Raw genomic sequence first — 19,239 nt, forward strand, 5'->3', positions numbered from 1 at the left:
CAATCTTCATTATTTAGTGTCTTGCAGAAGTCTATGCACTGGCTATGAAAAACATTGCCAACTCACTTTCCCTTAGTAATGGACCTTTAAGATCATTGACTTTTAAAAGTGAGATATTGATATCTCAGGTCTGTTGAGCCCATCTCTGTGACTCACTCCAATGACGTACACTTGGACATTGTCCTGTTTATGCGAGAAGCTGTCACAAGTCTAGTTATTTTTATTGAAATTCTATTGAAAGCTCTGGCATGAAAAATAGGAAAACAACAAAGAAGGTTTTTGAATGTATGACTTTAATGATGGTTCCTAATAGACTGGTATTAATGAGCGTATACATATGTATAACTGACATCCATGATTTGCAATAAGCCCCTTGCTCTCAGAACTTTCAGTGCTTTGATTATTTAGAACTTCACAGTCTGCAGGTAGGCCTATTTAGTTACTGTAAGCTTGTGAGACACTATGGTACCTTAGCAACAAAGATAGCAGATTGACGGATAACACATTATCTTACAGGCCAATATTGTTGGTATGATTGACAGGTCGGATCTGTGCATTGCAACTGGGAGTTTGGCTTACAATTACAGGTTCCACCTCTACATTCCCCTCTACCTTTGTCAATACTTCGACAGTGTGCGTTACAAGCTCCATTCCCCATATATTTTTCAATAATACGTCCACAAGTAACCTGCTTAACTCTGAACAACTTCTTATCTGAAACAAACAGAATTATCAGTTCATATGCATAAAATATAATGTTTGTGTTCATAAAGGTACGTTTAATCACAATCTGATTAAAATATCTGACTGAGAAGCATGAATTTTTTCTTTCTTTTTTTTTGCTTTAAAATAAAAAAAAAACTAGTTTTCCTTATTGATACACGCGAAACAATCATTTTTATTTCTTGATAGAGACGCGTAAAAGATATACGAATGACTTGGCGTTAATAGTCTAAACTATTTGCCCAAGGTCCCAAGAACTAATGACAGTTAAGACTATAGACCGCCAAGGCATGCCATAAGTGTTTTCGCAAAATGAGCGAACGTACAATGAAAACGTTTCCAAACTGGACCTATGATATTCGGAATCGAATTCACATGGAACAATGTCTGTTCCTGAAATTTTCTGGTATGGTTTTACTGTCAAAACATCCTTATGAACCGAACCGCCGCCTCCATCCTGCCACCCCGATTCAGGAACCCCCCCCCCCCCCCCCCCCCCCCCCAACAAACAAAATCACAACTGATCCCTGTGTCTTAATCAGATTTCAATACTTACCTGCAAACGATGGTTCCATGCAAAGGCAAATTATAAGGTATAACACAGTTATGTTTTTCATTTCTTCTTGTCTGAAATATAAGCATATGATGTCTAGGTATATGTGAAGAATATAATAATCTGTCTTGCCGATGCAGATGGGAACTTTCGGGTTGTGGGTTACTGTTTCGGAGTTAACGAGACTCCGCTGAGTTACCGCTGAAAAAGTGACGCTAAACCCGAATATTCATGTCTGAGTCTAGTAGCCGGTAGGGTTTTAGTTTTCTTACAAAATATAGTCTAAATAAAGTGGACTTTCTTTGTAGCACTCTTTCTTAATATAACATTGAGTTATCGCTTCTGTAAAATAATGTTTTTGAATCATGAAAAATACTATATGGAACAAAGAACAATCAGCACTGTATTTCATTTTTTATCGAAATTCCTATAAATAACAAACAATCATTGCACGTATCGTTAGTTGACATAACTAGCTGCTAATAACGAGAGTGATCTGATAGGTTTTGCCGGCATAGATAAAGTTAAAAGAAACCCCGGTCCGGGGTGCAAGAGGAAAAACGTTCAGCAAAGTGTCAATTCTGAACGTCTGGCCTAAAATGTAGATATTATGACCGAAGCACTTAGTTTGAATTTACACACACCACTACAGTTATATTATATATTAAGACAATTTGTCAAGAATGTTGTAATATAGCAAGAGATGACATTGTCTCATTGTGCTAGAGGATGTACTGAATGAAGTATGCAAATAAAGTTAAATCTTTAAGTTTCAAGTTTATTCCATATCAAGGCTTATTACAAGCATGTGATTATAATTTAAACACAATTAAAAAAAAAGACATTAGCAGAAATAAACAAGGCGGTCTGAAACACAGCTATATCCCCCGCCGCGATTGGTAATATAGCAAGCAAGAGATGACATTGTCCTCGTGCTAGAAGATATACTGAATAAAGAATGCCAATACAATTTAATCTTATTAGATATCATTTTAAAAGGTTCCAATATTTACATTGTAACGAGAGTATTATTTGTATGACGTTACCTAGTGCCCAAGAGGTTGCACTGATAAAATATGTAACTTGGTAAAATCCATAGAAAAGACATTAGACATTAAATTTTAAAAAAATATCTTTTACTTAAAAGATCGAGCTTTTTTTCTTTTTTGTCTCGTGTTCATTTTTTTTTAATTTTTACATGTTACAGTGCCACTAGTCTGATTTTTCCTCGTAAAAAGATATTTCGATCTTACAATTAAAAATAAGTATCATCTGGTATATGTAATAAAACATTGAATTTTCAGAAAATATCTTTTACTTGAAAGATCGAACTTTTTCCTTTTTTCTCTCGTGTTTTCTTTTTTAATTTTCACACGTTACTGTTCCACTAGTCTGATTTTCCCTCGTTAAAAGATATTTCGATCTTACAATTAAACATATGAGTATCATCTGATATATGTAATAAACAAAGCTTACATGTTGATTATGATTGTGATTCCGCTTCTGTATCTTGAGGTACTGAGCTTATCGTTCGCATTTTATATAAGAAACTCCCACCTTGATCACATCCGTCTTAATTAGCATAACTAAACTGTTTTATAATGTTTTAAAATGTTTTTATAGTCGTTTTAATCTACTTTTGTTTTCTGTCTTTCTAACAGGACAAAAACCACATGACAATATATACCTTCAAAACAAAGAAATGAACATTATTCATTATAATTTTGACATCGCTTATAACATGTACTTATTAATTACAAATGATTTTGCACTCTTATTGGTGCATCCAAATATAAACAGGAAAACTGTCGAAAAAAAAAACTAGTGTAATTTAAAATCAACATATCAATTAAGTTATGCTCGACGTGATTAACGTCGTATGTGCAATATAAATTTGTTTGTTACAAAGTGGTTTACATTGTCATTGGTCCGCGAACATGATGGAATAAACTCAACAATATCATATTATTACTTAAAAGGTAAAGTTTCTTCTTTAACGTGGGTAGTCGACGAAAGTCCCCACCTGGAATGGATGGAACAACTTATTTCTAGCCGAGCCTACGGCAGGTGTCATATTTACCTCCCCAGCATCCAGTATCCAGCCAATACTGCTGGAAACAGTACTAATTTAAGTAAATCACCCAGCACTGAATGCTGGGAATCGAACCCGGGCCGCTGGCGTTGTAGTCCAACCTGCTAACCACTGTGCCACTGACTCCCTACAATATCTTTAAATAAGTAAATTACACTCGACATGACTTGTATCGTGTATGTAGCTTATATTTTTGATTCTTGCGATAAAAAGTGACCTCTTGTGTTTTTGTAGCCATCATTGTCTGGCAAAGAAATCAAATGACGTGAGGATTTTACTGCGTTTTGGTTGCCTGATTATAACAATATCATTCCTTTCTAGCAACTGTAGTTTCCGTTATGAAATGTATAGTTATAAAATTATTGTATGTTGTATCTATTATACCCAAATCACGAACCTACCCCCTCAGCACTATTTCATCCCTTTACGTCCCAAACCTCTCAAAAAAAGAAATAAAAGTAAAAAAAAGTAGTGTTCTTTTTAACTTTCTCACACTATTTTATAGATAAACTTCTCAGTATCAATCATTCCTTTGCAATACTTTAAAAAAACTTCCCTAGTTACGGTTTTGCCACAGACTGATCCGATGCAGTGTTCCTATATATTCCCTTAACTATTTGTTTCATCCTCATTTTCTGTATTTGTATGTCGGCATATTTGTTCTGTATTAATTTCTTCACTAGTTTATTTGTATTTGGGTAATATATTTCTATTTTACTGTGTCTTTTTCAGTTGATACGCAGTACGTAACGATTTGGACTGTACACGTTTGTTTAATTTGATGTGACTGAGAACGCATTTTCAATAACGGTACTTGTTGGGTGACGGCTGTCCTGTCCATTTGTGGCATTGTTTCATATGCAGACTTATCTATTGGATCATTCTTCTTTGGTCTGCCTGTTGCTAAGTGAAGAGATTTTTCCTGAAAAAATATATACGTTTGTTACACAAAATCACTCTAAAGATAACCAGATAACCATCAGTTCAAGAAATTTATACTGAAGATGTGTACTTGAAATGCTACATCCCGTGTGCAACGTACAAGGCATACCTAAACAAAAATTCTAACACTTTTAAGATTTTCTTTTATATAAACAAAGAAGGATTTTACCGTGTATTATCTTGTTTATTGAAACATGTTTCGCAAAATGACCTACGTTTTGCTATTCCGGTTTACTCCGTCCCTTTACGCCTTTAAGGAATCCAGAGTAGTATCCCTTCCTGGTGTAATTCGAACGTGTAAGAATGATGATCAAAATACTATGCATCATAACTAAAAACCGTGTTTTATTTGCCAACAAAGCACACAAAACTAAAATTGAAATTTATTACCCAAGTTTATTATCAAAAACATATTTAACCTCTAATGGCATCGACCAGGGTTCTCTTAAATCAAGGGTGAACCAAACAGGAAAGTACACCGTTTTCAACGATGGATGAGAAATAACATAAGTATGGCCCAGACAATAAAACTTTAAATGAAAGATATGTCGATGTTTTTTGTGCTCCTTTACGAAATTCTACTCACTAAAATCTACAAAGCTGGGTATCTTTATTATTATATTAAAAACCTATATTCCTCTGGAATGGTCTGTAAATCTCTAAACAAACAACACAGAATTGATTGCATTATTTATAACTACAAAAGATAATTCACTTAAAGGAATTTGACAACGGCGTACAGACAGGAGTGACCCGAATCTTCTATGTGATTTTAAGTATGTTCTTAGTTATTCTCCACATTTTGTTAGCTGTCAAATGCTAAAACTGACCAAGCAACCTGAATTTATTTCTTGTGTAGTTATACAACTGTACATACGTTTTCGTCAAATACCATCTTAAATATCTGTGATATATTGCGTTGGTAAATCAGATTCCAAAATCTCAAGTTATATCGATATATATGCGGATTCATTTATTTCATTTTTTGCCTGTTTAATAAAGTCGAGAGATTACACTCACTTAAATTTTCAAAGGTTGGTATATTTGTAATTATATCTAGAAAGTATATATTTTGTAACGGTATTGAAAATCTCTAAACAGACAAAACGAAATTAATTGTATTAATTATAACAACAAAAGATAATTCACTTAAAGGATTTTGACCGAGGCGTACAGACAGGGGTGACCAGAATCTTCTATGTGATTTTAAGTTATGTTCTTAGTTATTCTCAACATTTTGTTAGCTGTCAAAGGCTAAAACTGACCAAGCATCCTGAATTTATTTCTTGCATAGTTATACAACTGTACATACGTTTTCCTCAAATGTCATCTTTTTGGTGCGGACGTATTGTCATGAATAAGCTGTATGCATTTAAAATCTTTTATTGGGCGTTTACTTTGATATAATTTTTTGACAGCTTTAGTAATTTATCTTTTCTGCCTGTGATGGTTTTATCTTCTTACAAGAACTTTGTACAATGGAATCTCTAGAATTGAAGAAAATGGCATATAAAAACTACTTTGAACTTTTTTCCGGTCTTCCTTGAAATTTACTGAGGCATTGTTTGCTTTTTATGCGTCGCTAGGGCTCTGTATGATAAATCCAAATTTCATTCCCAGTGAACAACTCAGAAATTTTCTTGGGATTGCATTTACATTTACAGGCTAAAGGTTAAAACCACAAATCAGGAAAAAGCCCTGTTACAGCAAACAGAAGTATTTTATCTCATTCTGATGCGATACCATACGAAGAAATAAGCGGGAGAGCAACATATATAATGTACAGAATTTTATTCCGTGAACAAATAGGTATAATAAAACTAGAGTATAAACAAACAACTGAACACTCCTTTTACGGTGGCCGTTTAATGAAACCCTCACCTGAAAAAAAATAGTAATAAATAATAATAATAATAATAATAATTACTAGCATGATAACTAAAACAAATTGCACAAAATGAACAAAAGGGAATGCATCGCAGAGATGAATAATGTTTTACATTCAAATCGCAGTTCTATGATTGTGAACCTCCATGGAAATATTTAGATGGAGGGAATGCGAGGCTTTTGCCGAGTCCCAACACTTATCATGTTATCATACCTATCTCCCATTTTCCCGTGTCTGGTTACTTACATATCCAATAATTAATTTGATTTACTGACCACTTATTTTTTCTCCAAACCCCATCATGAAAATCTACTGACCCTTCACAGAAATGTGATCACCTTTTGCTATAATCTTATGGTAGGTAAAGCTTATTCTTGACGAATGACAAATACTAGTGGTAAAAGATACTGTCATAGAAATATCGACGGAGCAGTTTTGTCACTTCCTACTTACATCAATAGTGCGTACATTTTACAAGAAAACAGACAAGAATGTAGCAAACTTACTTACATATTTTGCTATTATTGAAAACAGCTCAATAAGTATGAAAATCAACAAAACAAAAAGGGAAACAACCATTTCTCCAATTCAGAAACACACTTAAAATCAATCACCAACGCAGTGATCTCCCCTTACAGTGAAACAGTACATCACAAATATTTAATGAAGCTTTGATAAATGTGTGGGGATTTTTTGTTTTGTTTTCTTTCAATAATTTGCTATTAGATTTAAATACTGAGATTGGTATTTGCACTGGCATAGATTTATAGGTTCACAGTCAAGATATATGAAAATGGTGCGAAAAAACGGTAGTCACATAATGGTGGGTTCAGAGAGTTCTCAGGGTTGTTTTTTTTTTAATTTTTATTTTGCTCTTTTGAGCTATTTCCTCATTTCTTTGCATTAATATTGCTGAGATCTATACTTCACATATAAGAATCATTTTGTAATGAAAAACATGTAATAGCATGGTACAATTTGCTATGGAAACTTAGGTCATAAATCACTATTACCATTTAGGGACTCGTATACTTTATAGTGTGTTAGTTTGACTAAAAATATTTTCCTTCATAAAAGATGACCACCACTTTTTTACCTTTAATCAGCCCTGACAATATTCTTCAAGAAAATATAAGTTCGAAACATTTTTAGTGGGACCCGATATGTGCTGTAGGTATGGATTTTTTTTCAGTTTTATACAGAATAAAGAAGATCAGCCATATAGTGTGTTTTAATTTAATATAGCACTAGGGAAGGTAATTATTGCTGGGAGTTTGACTTACAATAGCAGCCTCCCTTATAACATTCCCCTCCGCCTTGCATAACAAACCGACAGTGTATGTCACAAGCTCTACTCCCTATATATCTTTGAACAATAGCTGCACAAGTAACCCGCTTTACCCTGGACAACTTCTTATCTGAAACAAACAAAATTTAATTTAACAGTTCATATGCACATATATGACTGATTGTGTTTGAAATTTATTTTTTGTGTGATTTGAAATACGTGTAATTACAGACTGATTAAAATATCATTAAGCTTAAGATATCATGAAATTTAAGAATAGAATAGAAAGCATGATTTGGGGTTTTTAACTTGTAGATTTTCCTATTGATACAAGCAAATTGAAGCAATCAATCTTATTTCCTAATAGGGACGCTTAAATAATATACACTTATTGAATGATGAATGACTTGAGGTATATAGTCAAGCCTCTTTGTCCGAGGTCCCAAGGACTGATAATAGTTTTGACTATTTACCGCCAAGAGATTCCATAAGTGTTTTCTCAAAATGAGAGAAAGTACAATGAAAACGTCCTCAAACTGAAACTATGAAATTCGGAATTGATTTCACACTGAACGATTTCTGTTTCTGAAAAAAATCTGGTATGGTTTTACTGTGAAAATATCCTTATGAACCGAACCGCCGCCCCGCCCCGACACCCAGATTCTGGACCGCACTCATCCCCATTCCCCAACACACAGAGACACATCACATACACACACCAAACAATATCACAACAAATCCCTGTATTTTAAACAGGTTTCACTACTTACCTGCAAACGATGTTGCGATGCAAAGGCAAATTATAAGACATAACACAGTTATATTTTTCATTTCTTCTTCTCTGAAATATAAGCATAAAGGGTCTAGGTATACTATATATGTTACTTTAAACAAGATGTAAAGAATAAAATAATTTGTTACTGGTTGCCGATGCAGATGGGAACATCCAGGTATCCAGGTTGTAGGTTACTGTTTTGGAGTTTCCGCTGAAACAGTTACTCTCAACCCAAATATTCCCATCTTAATCTATAACCAATAGTAGGAGAGTTTTCTTACAAAACATAGAATAAATGAAGCGGACTTTCTTTGTAGCACACTTTCTTATCATAACATTGAGAAATTAAAGTCCGTAAATAGAAATAATGTATGACGTTTCAAATATTTTGTTTTATCATTTCGTAATGTTATCGTTTTCCGTAAAATAATAATTTTGAATCATGAAAAATACTATATGGAACAAAGAACAATCAGCATTGTATTTCATTTTTATCGAAAATCACAAACAATCAGTCCACGTATCGTTAGTAGCTGGTGATCAGACGGGTTTTGCCGGCATAGGTAAAGTCAAAAGGAACCCCGGTCCGGTGTGCAAGAAGAAAAACGTTCAGCACAATGTCAAGTCTGAACATCTGGCCTAAAATGTAAATATCATGACCGAAGCACTTAGGTAAACAAGAAATATCTTTAAAAAAGATGGTCGGCGTGATGTAACTGAAGCACAAGTTATATACTGGCAGAAACCTGTATTTTAAATCTTTTGGCGGGGCCTCCATGGCCGAGTGGTTAAGGTCGCTGACTTCAAATTACTTGCCCCTCATCGATGTGGGTTCGAGCCTCACTCGGGGCGTTGAATTCTTCATGTGAGGAAGCCATCCAGCTGGCTTACGGAAGTTCGATGGTTCTACCCTGGTGCCCGCTCGTGATGAAATAATGCACGGAGGGGCACCTGGGGTCTTCCTCCAACATTAAAGCTGGAAAGTCGCCATATGACCTATCATGTGTCGGTGCGACGTTAAATCCAAAAAAAATATTTCGGCAATGTTGAAAGGGGCCTCTGTGAAGTTTTGTATAAATGAGGACAGTAGTTCTGAAGAAGACTGTGTTTAGAAATTGTGGAGGGACACACGACGGACACCAAACAATCACAAAAGCTCACTTTGAGCCTTTGGTGCTTAAAAGATGGTAACAGTAAGCAAACAATATTGAAATATGTTCTATACTTTATTTCTGGAATTATTGGAAGCAACATGAACCCTTACCCTACTTCAGCTTATTATCAAATTTGTATATCATTCAGAATATGTACAGTACAGTTTTCACTGGAAAGATAAATTTAAGATTTAGAGTCTAAAATTTAGCAGTATCGGACATGTTGTTGCAGGTTAGTAATGATTTGCACTGGTAAGAAATTGTTGCTGTAATGCAGGGTAAGAGTTAATGACTGTATAAAACAAATAACCTTTTTGTAAAAACAAAACTTAAGGAAAGGAAACTTAACAAAACAGAAATATGTCCGGATGAGCAGATGAATATTTGGTTACGCACACCTTTTCAAGTGGTACGCATAACACCCGATGGTACTGTATTTATAGAGGTTATAGATGACGAACGCGCTGTCATTTCACTCATGTCACACATGACTCAGAGTGAAGCATTTTCAGCCTTTCCTCCAATCAGCGCCACTCTTACAAAATCTCTCATTATGGCTGAAAATACCGAGAATACCTTACCAAGCAATCCGATTAGTACATTATTCAGGCGGCATAAGGTCATACGAGGTCATAAAATCGTGCTTAATACGGCACGCCGAAAAATACATACACCACTACAGTAAAATTAAGACAATTTGTCAATGATGCGTTTTGTAATATAGCAAGAGATGACATTGTCCCCTACGCTAGAGGATACATTGAATTAAGAATGCAAATAAAGTTAAATCTTAAAGTTTCAAGTTTATTCCATATCGAGGCTTATTACAAGTATGTGATAAGAATATGATAATAAATCACAATTTAAAAAAAGGCAAAATACAATGATAAATATCAAACAGGGAATGCCACGTTCCAAACACGCAGCCACCCAAAAAACGAAACTCACAACACACACACTCACACACAAAGCAAACACACGAGGACAAAACGAACAAATAAAGGACCACCGTGGGGTCACCACCTAGGAAGACAAGTGTTTCAAAATGAAACAAATCGAAACAACAAATGTATTATTCATGTATTATTCAAGGAATGTCCAAGACTAAATACGGAATGAATAAACCCACAAAAGTAGCCGTACAAGATGCCCAAATTGAAAAAGTAGATCTACCAGAAAATAGCTGTTAAAATTTACAATTTTCTCAGGGGAGAATGAGTCTAATTTAAACAAGCTAAGATATTCTTACAAAACAAAGCAAGTTTGACAAGTCTAGATTTACTACTATCACTAATCAGCTGACTTAACTTTAAAGTATTTAGATATAATAAATGGGAATTTATTTTTTTCTCAAATTTGTGAGAGATGAACACTAACAAAATGTGAAATTCGTCACCTAAGCAATTAATTCATAGTTACAGAGTTGACAGGTACGTTTATCTCTTTCAATGCCAAAAATCTACCTTTTTTCAATAGCGACTGAGCTTGGCAGATATAGCATGATTCATAATTCTAAATTTACAGAGTGCATGTACTAAAGTTTTAGGTAAGATATCTAAGTACTTTTCATAACCGAACTCAGTTTTATACATTAAAATTGCACACAAAGGTATGAACAATCTTCAACACTATCCAGTCACTTGCAAAGACCATTGTGCACAATAATCATACATAAAATTTAAAACTTTTTAAAGCTCATTAGGACTCTCGGCTAAAACTGCAGTATCATCGGTATTTAGTAATAAAAACAACCTTAAATGAAAAAAAGAACATTATCATTACTTAGGACATCAAAAGTTACGTTACATAAAGATGAAATGACATAAATTAAGTTAGATAATTTAGAAATACAGAAAAGAACACAGGTGACAGGTTTTCACCTTGACGAACTCCTGCAAAAGTTACAAAGAAAGTAGTAAGTGAGTTATCCACCTTTACGCAAACCTTAGCATGTCAATACGTAGGGAGAGTGTTGGTCTACGGATCGCGGGGTCGTGACGATTTGATAAAAGACATTGTGTCTGAAATCATTCGTCTTCCACCTGTGATAATTCATGTGGGGAAGTTAGCAGTTACTTGCGGAGAACAGGTGTGTACTGGTACAGAATCCAGGAACACTGATTAAGCTAACTGCCCGCCGTTACATGACTGATATACTATTGAAAAACGGCGTTAAACCCAAAACAAACAAAACAAATCAATACAAATCATGAATAATTCTTATACATTTACCATCTGTGTTTTACTGTAACAATTTATGCCAAAGAGCCGAACTGTTTACTGAGTCGAAAGCCTTTTTATAAACAAAAGCACAATAAAGTTTTTGCTTTTTAGCTAAATAAAAGTCTATAATCACTTTCAAAGAAAAGATATGATCAACAATGCTATAATGCTTACGAAATCCAGCTCGCTCTTCACACAATATATTATGAGATTCTAAATATGTATTTAACCTTGAATTCAAAAACATAGTGAACAACTTGCCAAAACAAGTACATTTATACCTCTATAATTATCTGGGTCTATACATGTATATCACCTTTATTAGCTCACCTGAGCCCTATTGTGATCGCTCACCGTCCGGCGTCCGTCCGTCCTTCAACACTTTCCTTTAAATAACATCTTCTCCTAAACCACCTGGCCAATTTTGATGAAACCTCACAGAGATGTTCCTTAGATGGTCTCCTTTAAAAATTGTTCAAAGAATTGAATTCCATACAGAACTCGGGTTGCCATTACAACCGAAAGGAAAAACTTTAAAAATCTTCTTGTCCATATGTCCATAAACACAGGGTATAGGGCTCTGATATTTAGTATGTAGCAGCATCTAGTAGTCCTCTACCAAGTCTGTTCAAATAATTCCCATTGGGTCAAATATGGCCCCGCCCTGGGTGTCACATGGCTTACATAGGCTTATATAGGAAAAACTTTTTAAAAAATCTTCTTGTCCAAAAACACTGCCCTAGGGCTTTGATATTTGGTATGTAGCATCATCTAGTGGTCCTTCACCAAGATTATTTACATTACCCCCCCCCCCCACCCCCCAGGATATGGCCCCGCTCCAGGGGTCACAAGTTTTATATAGACTTATACAGGGAAAAACTTTGAAAATCTTCTTGTCTTAAACCACACAGCCTAGGGCTTTGATATTTAATATGTTTCATTCTGTAGTAGTCCATTTATCAAAATTGTTCAAATTATCTCCCTCGCCTCGCCCTTGGGGTCACATGATTTATATAGACTTCTATAGGGAAAACGTTGAAAATCTTCATGCTCAAAACTACATAGCCTATGGCTTTAATAATTGGTATGTTGAATTGTATAGTAGTCCTTTACCAAGACTGTTCAAAATTTTCCCCTGGGTTTGAAAATACGCCAACTCCGGGGTGGGGGGGGGGGGGGGGCACATGTTTTGAATAGACTTGTTTAGGAAAAACCTTTTAAAAAATTATTGTCTTAAACCATAAGGCCCAGAGCTTAGATATTTAGTATGTTGCGTGCTGTAATGGTTCTCTACTAAAATTGTTCAAATAATTGCCTTGAGGTCAATATATGCCACGCCCGGGAGGGGCTTGTTTTACATTGACCTATATAAGAAAAATCTTTTTAAAATATTTTGTCAAGAACCATTGGGCCAAGACCTTAGATGTTTGGTATTTAGTATTGTATAGTGGTCAACTATATCAAGTTTGTTCAAATCATGACCCTGGGGTCAAACTTCACTGCATCCCAGAGTCAACAGATTTTACTTTTGTTTTACTCGTTTTTATCATAGAAACAACGGAATAGACAGGCTGAAAATGTCACATGATAGAGTGCTAAGTATATGCAATACATACGCTGTACACTTTCCTTGAATTTCTCAAAATTGGATTTTAATGGTTTTTTATTTCGCACTGTACTGTGTTCAAATGTACTGTCCCTTGCCCCATTTACAAATAGAATTAAGTTACCTGTTCTGTTTCCATGACGCCATATGCTAAAAGTGATCGATTGTTTACAAGACAAAATAAACACGTACTTTAAATAAGGATTCAGTGTTGTTATATTTTCTGGTCATTTGGGATCATGGAGTCTGTATATGTCAACATATGTGTAAAAGAGTTCCGTTTAAGCCGGTGCTAGGGAACGTTAGAGGTGTTGTACATTTCATAACCTCTCATAAAAAGACTCGAGTCTGCTATTATTTTTCTTGGTTGTATTCTTTGCTTCCAAACAATCATTTACAGATTTCATTACTTTTTCTGTGATTTATTGAAATATTACTGTGGATTTTTTTTGTTCTGTTTTGGGTTTAACGCCGTTTTTCAACAGTATTTCAGTTATGTAACGATGGGCAGTTAATCTAACCAGTGTTCCTGGATTCTGTTCCAGTACAAACCTGTTTTCCGCAAGTAACTGCCAAACTCTTCACATGAATCAGCGGTGGGGGACGAATGATTTGAGACACAATGTCTTTTATCAAATCGTCATGGAGAATATACGCCTCGCCCAGGGTCCGAACTTGCAACCCCGCGATCCGTAGATATGCGCTTTCCCTGTTGAGCTAAGCGGGCAGGCTATAGTACGGTGGATTATGTGTAACAATTTCACAGGTCCAGACAGACTGTAATATTGTTGAAAAACGGCGTTAAAGCCAAAACAAACAAACAAACAGGTCCAGACAGACTGCAATATTGTTGAAAAACGGCGTTAAAGCCAAAACAAACAAACAAACAGGTCCAGACAGACTGCAATACTGTTGAAAAACGGCGTTAAAGCCAAAACAAACAAACAAACAGGTCCAGACATACTGCAATACTGTTGAAAAACGGTGTTAAAGCCAAAATAAACAAACAAACAGGTCCAGACATACTGCAATACTGCTGGAAAACGGTGTTAAAGCCAAAACAAACAGGTCCAGACATACTGCTGAAAAACGGTGTTAAAGCAAAAACAAACAAACAAACAGGTCCAGACATACTGCAATACTGTTGAAAAACACAGTTAAAGCCAAAACAAACAAACAAACAGGTCCAGACAATGCTAATTTTCAATGGTACGGAATTTACACTTAAACGCAATATAATGAATAAGAATTATGAAATTATTTCGCAAATATATATATCTAAAATGAAAAGAGTTGAAATACATAGATATCTACAAAAGCATAACTATATTAAAATGCAGAAAACAATCCGAAAATCTAAAAATAAATTACTTTTTCCAATATTTACATTGTAATGTGATATGTTTTCTTATGACGTTACCTAGTGACCAAGACGTTAAAAATATATAATTTGGTAAAATCCATAAAAAAGACACTAAAACATGAACATCTTGTTTCAAAATTTCACAAGTGACTGCTACTTGGTAAAAGATATTTCGTTCTTACATATCATCTATAGATAATAAACAAAGCTTACCTGTTGAATGTGATTGTGCTTCCGATTCTGTGGCTTTAAATACTGATCTTGTCGTTCGCGTTGAATGGAAGGAACTGCCCATCATAATTAGCATAATTAAACACTAGTTTTATTGTTGTTTTAATTTACTTTTAACAGGACAAAAAACATGACAGTTTATGCTTTCACAACAAAGTAATGCACATTATTTATCAACTGTTGACATTATTCATGTTAATGTTGTCAACGCTTATAACATGTACAGTGAAACCTGTTTTAAGAGGCCACTTAAGGGAGAGCAAAAAAATGGTCTCATAAGACATGTTCAATCTATATGATATGCACTTTAGAGGGACCTTAAATCAATGGCCTTATAACAAAGGTTTTTGCTTAATACAGGTGGTCTCTTGAGCAGGTTTGACTGTGATTGTTGGATACAAATGATTTTGCACTCTCATTTGGCGCATCAAACTATAAACATCATTATATTGATAGGAAAGCTGTTGGAAAAACAGAACAAAAAATAATTTAACTTAAAATCAACATATTAAGTTACGCTCAACGTGATTTACGTCACATGTACAAATGTACTTGTTTGCAAAGTGATTTACATTGTCATTTGTCCTAACGAACATGATGGAATAAACTAAAAAAAAATCATATGATTACTTAAAATAAATAAATTGCACTCAACATGACTAGTATCGTGTATGCAGCCAATACTTTTCATTCTTGCGATAAAAGAGTCCGCTTGTGTTTTTGCAGCCTTCTTTGCCTGGCAAAGAAATCAAATGACACGAGGATTTTACTGCGTTTTTGTTGCCTGATTATAACAATATCATTCGTTGCTAGCAACTGCAGTTACCTATATGAAATGTATAGCCATAGAATTATTGTATGTTGTATCTCTCATACCCCAAACACTTCTACTCCCTCAACACTATTTCATACCCTTACCTCCCCAACCTCGCAAAAAAATAAAAGAGTAGGTTTTTTTTTTAATTCTCAACTACTTTATAGATTAGTAACTCTCATATTGTATCTCAGTATCCATCATTCCCTTGAATTTTTGAAAAAATCTCCACAGTTTGCCACTGACCGTTCCGAAGCAGTGTTCCAACGTGCTCCTTTCACTTTTAGCCTGCTGGTGGCATGTGATTCTGCTTATGCGACCAGTGCAGACCATGATCAGCCTGCTAGTCCTGATCATGGTCCGCACTGTTGGCTATTCAGTCAGTAAATTTTCATGGAACACCTATTCGAATAATAAATGGTACTGCCCAAATTGAATGATAGACCAGTCCATTTCAGAAATTTAGCAGTGTAAAGGTTCACTATTCGTTTCATCCTCCATGTCTGTATTTGTATGTCGGTATACTTGTTCTGTATTAACTGTTTCATTTGTGTTCATTCATGAGTCTATTAGTATTAGGGTAACATACATCTTGTCTTTTACTGTGTCCTTTTTCAGTTGATACGCAGTAGGTGAAGATGTGGTCTGTACTTATTTGTTTAATTTGAGTTGAGCTGACACGCATTTCTGTCAACGGCACTTGAGTGATGACTGTCATGTCCGTTTGTGGCATTTTGTCATATGCACAATTATATTTAATCTATTATTTATTTATTTATAGTGTGTGCAGCCTGTTACATAAATATATATTTATAGCATATATTAACAAACAGCCAGCCTACAGAGGCTTATGATGCATTGGCATAATATTACAGTTGTTTTCTCCAATATACACATACTAATGCATTAAACATGTTTTAAGAGCTTAGAATAGTACTAAAATTTGTGAGAATTTTTTTATCTTAAGCATTTCCTCAACGTTAAAAGTAATTCAAAAGACAATGTGAATAATAGTGTTACAACTATCAATCGTCTTTAACATTGGTTATTACAGTCATGACTTATAGTACACACAAGACAATGTGATAAACTAAGGATTACAAATATTATAGATATAATAGGATCGTCTTAATCATTGGTCATTATAACTGTAAAATGGACGAATCTTACACCCGTATCTACAAAGGGCTCCGCATTTGTGGACTATATATCGACCTCATATGACTGTTTGAAATGCGTTACTGATTTTCGCGTTCTGTCGGTAACAAAATGTCTTCCAGGCACGGCTTAGATACCGGACCACTATAACTTGATGTTTAATCTATGCGCGTCGGAATACGGTATTTACACGGAACCCTAGCAAACAAAATTGTATGGCAATTTGCACAATGATGCTTTTAAGCAATCATCTTTTGACAGGAAGTGACATATTTAGTGAAAATGATACGATGACACAATTAAATGCCGTGACATTATTCATAGAATGGAGAACTCACAAAATATTGACCGCGAAATTGACGTTATCTACGATAGTTTGATATCTACATTACACACGGAAATGGATAGAAAGCTACAATATACTACAGTGAGAAAATGTGCGAAAAAAGAGGAAAAAATATTTTTAAAAGCCGTGGTGATGCGAAGAATTAAATATTTTGTGGAAAAACACCCGAGACAGCGAAAATGCATACCTAACATGTACTTCAAATAACAGAGTAAAATCTGCGAAACGCCATAATTATATTCAATGTCGTTGCACGTTTGATAAAACTTTACGTCAGCATGAGCGTCGGTGTTACGCTAACCAGCGAGAATATATGTAGTTTTGGAGAGAAATAAACAAATAAGGTCCGCGCAGAAATAGACATCCCATTGACTCGGCTACGTAAGAGAATGGTGAAGTGACATATAATCCCAGGTTAATCTTGAATAAATGTAAAACGGACTTTAGCCAATTGTTCACGGAAGCTTACGGTACGTTTGATGACATTTTCTAAATATGGTCAAGGAGGTCACGCGTAACTGGGAAAACGAATATAGATTACTTAAAACACATAAATTTGCGAGAAACTGAGTCGATCATGGATCATGACACTATTGTGGATCTTTACTCGGAAATTACGCTCAATGAAGTAAAATCTCGATATCTAAAACTGTAAAAACAGTCGGAATAGAGAACGTTCCGAATGAGATTTTGAAAATAGAAACCTTAGCTCCGGTGTTACATGAACTATTTCAAACTTGTTTTAATAACGGTGTTGTGCCTAGCATGTGGTATAAAACAATCATTCATCCATATTCTGAAAAAGGATAGAGACTTCCGAGACCCAATGGGATATCGATCGGGCAATCAGCCTGATGTCTACTAAACTGCTTAGTAGTATATTGAACTCAAGAAGTACCAAGTTTTGGTATGCAAATCAAGTACTGTGTGAAGAACAATTTTTAATAGTTTTAGAAAGCTGAGATCATGTTTGGACCATATTTATCCGTTAACTACAATTATACGTAATAGAAAACTGAAAAATAAAACCACATTTTCGTCATCGTACGGTTTAGTATTAGATAAAAAGTCACGATTGTCCAAACGGAACACCGTACGATGCACAACATACAACAATCCTTAACGAATGCACAATAATCCTTAACAAATGCTTATACAAAATTTCAAAATACCCCTATCATAAGAAATAAAGGTGGCAAATAACAATGCCTACAATATAATAAATCAATGATATTTAAAATAAAAAAAAAATTATTACACACGAAAAAAGTAACCTTCTTTCTGGCGCATTCCTCAAACTGAAAACGTCGAAAGGAATTTTCAAAGTGATGTCCGACACAAATTGCTTTTTTTTCTGCTCTTTGATTCCTTTCCTGCTTCTTTTTTCCTAGTGAAACTTATTTTTCTCGTTTGTGTTGTTTAATCTGATGCCTTTATTATGGGCCAGATCAGACATTTGAAATTTTGGAAATCGAAAGGAAAAAAAATCGTCATTTACGACATACACTGCACACTGCACTCACAAAAGCCATCACAAATACTCGCGGAGAATTATCAAATTTCGGATCACCCCTACCATTTAATGTACATAAAAAAACTTCAAAAAATCTAACAGCGAATCACCTTGTTTATTACAAGTTTTATCCAGAGGCACCCTTTTAGGAATACAGTACAACCTCTCCAGAGCGGCCCTCTCTTAAACGAAAACCTCTCTATAACAACATCATCAAAATTTCCCTAAGTTGAAATACACTATCAAATTTACCTCTCCAGAACAACAACCTCTACATAACAGTCAATATTTGTATCTCCCAAAGGGTGTTGCTATACAGAGTACATTAAAGTCCTGCCAAAGTCCTGCCAATCATTTACATCTTATTAACTTTAAATATCTAGTGTACAAGTAGATGTTTTATTCCGATTTTCAACTTACAGTATTATTAGTATGTATCTATTAAATTTTAGTTAGATATGAAAAAAAAAAAACATTTTTAAAACAGAAGCGTTTGGTTGAAATATACAATATATCATACGTCTATTCTTCAAGACATTAACGTATGGAAATAGCAATAGTAAAACTGTT

General features: G+C 34.7%; 1 protein-coding gene and 1 long non-coding RNA gene across 2 annotated transcripts; both read right to left on the reverse strand.

Moving 5' to 3' along the window:
- Positions 1 to 274: 274 nt before the first annotated feature.
- LOC123541524 (uncharacterized) lies at positions 275 to 3,828 on the reverse strand. Its single transcript, XR_006684572.2, has 3 exons — positions 2,753 to 3,828; positions 1,280 to 1,350; positions 275 to 714 (listed from the first exon to the last, which is right to left on the reverse strand). It is a non-coding gene; the product is annotated as an uncharacterized LOC123541524 (long non-coding RNA).
- Positions 3,829 to 6,084: 2,256 nt separating this feature from the next.
- Positions 6,085 to 14,963, reverse strand: LOC128549636 (defensin coprisin-like). The gene is made up of 4 exons (XM_053526766.1): positions 14,821 to 14,963; positions 8,257 to 8,327; positions 7,482 to 7,616; positions 6,085 to 6,191 (listed from the first exon to the last, which is right to left on the reverse strand). Exons 2-4 carry the CDS (start codon positions 8,315 to 8,317, stop codon positions 6,163 to 6,165), a joined length of 225 nt encoding a protein of 74 aa, XP_053382741.1. The 5' UTR covers positions 8,318 to 8,327; positions 14,821 to 14,963; the 3' UTR covers positions 6,085 to 6,162.
- Between the last annotated feature and the right edge of the window lie 4,276 nt (positions 14,964 to 19,239).

This window comes from Mercenaria mercenaria, chromosome 16, assembly GCF_021730395.1.
Source record: "Mercenaria mercenaria strain notata chromosome 16, MADL_Memer_1, whole genome shotgun sequence".
Taxonomy (NCBI): Eukaryota; Metazoa; Mollusca; class Bivalvia; order Venerida; family Veneridae; genus Mercenaria; species Mercenaria mercenaria.

Excerpts from the sequence above, each read along its gene's own strand:
- LOC128549636 (XM_053526766.1), bottom strand. The coding sequence starts at position 8,317 with ATGAAAAATATAACTGTGTTATGTCTTATAATTTGCCTTTGCATCGCA. Across the intron at positions 7,617-8,256 it reads CATCGCAACATCGTTTGCAG|ATAAGAAGTTGTCCAGGGTA; the intron begins GTAAGTAGTGAA and ends TGTTTGTTTCAG. Across the intron at positions 6,192-7,481 it reads TTATAAGGGAGGCTGCTATT|GTGAGGGTTTCATTAAACGG; the intron begins GTAAGTCAAACT and ends ATTTTTTTTCAG.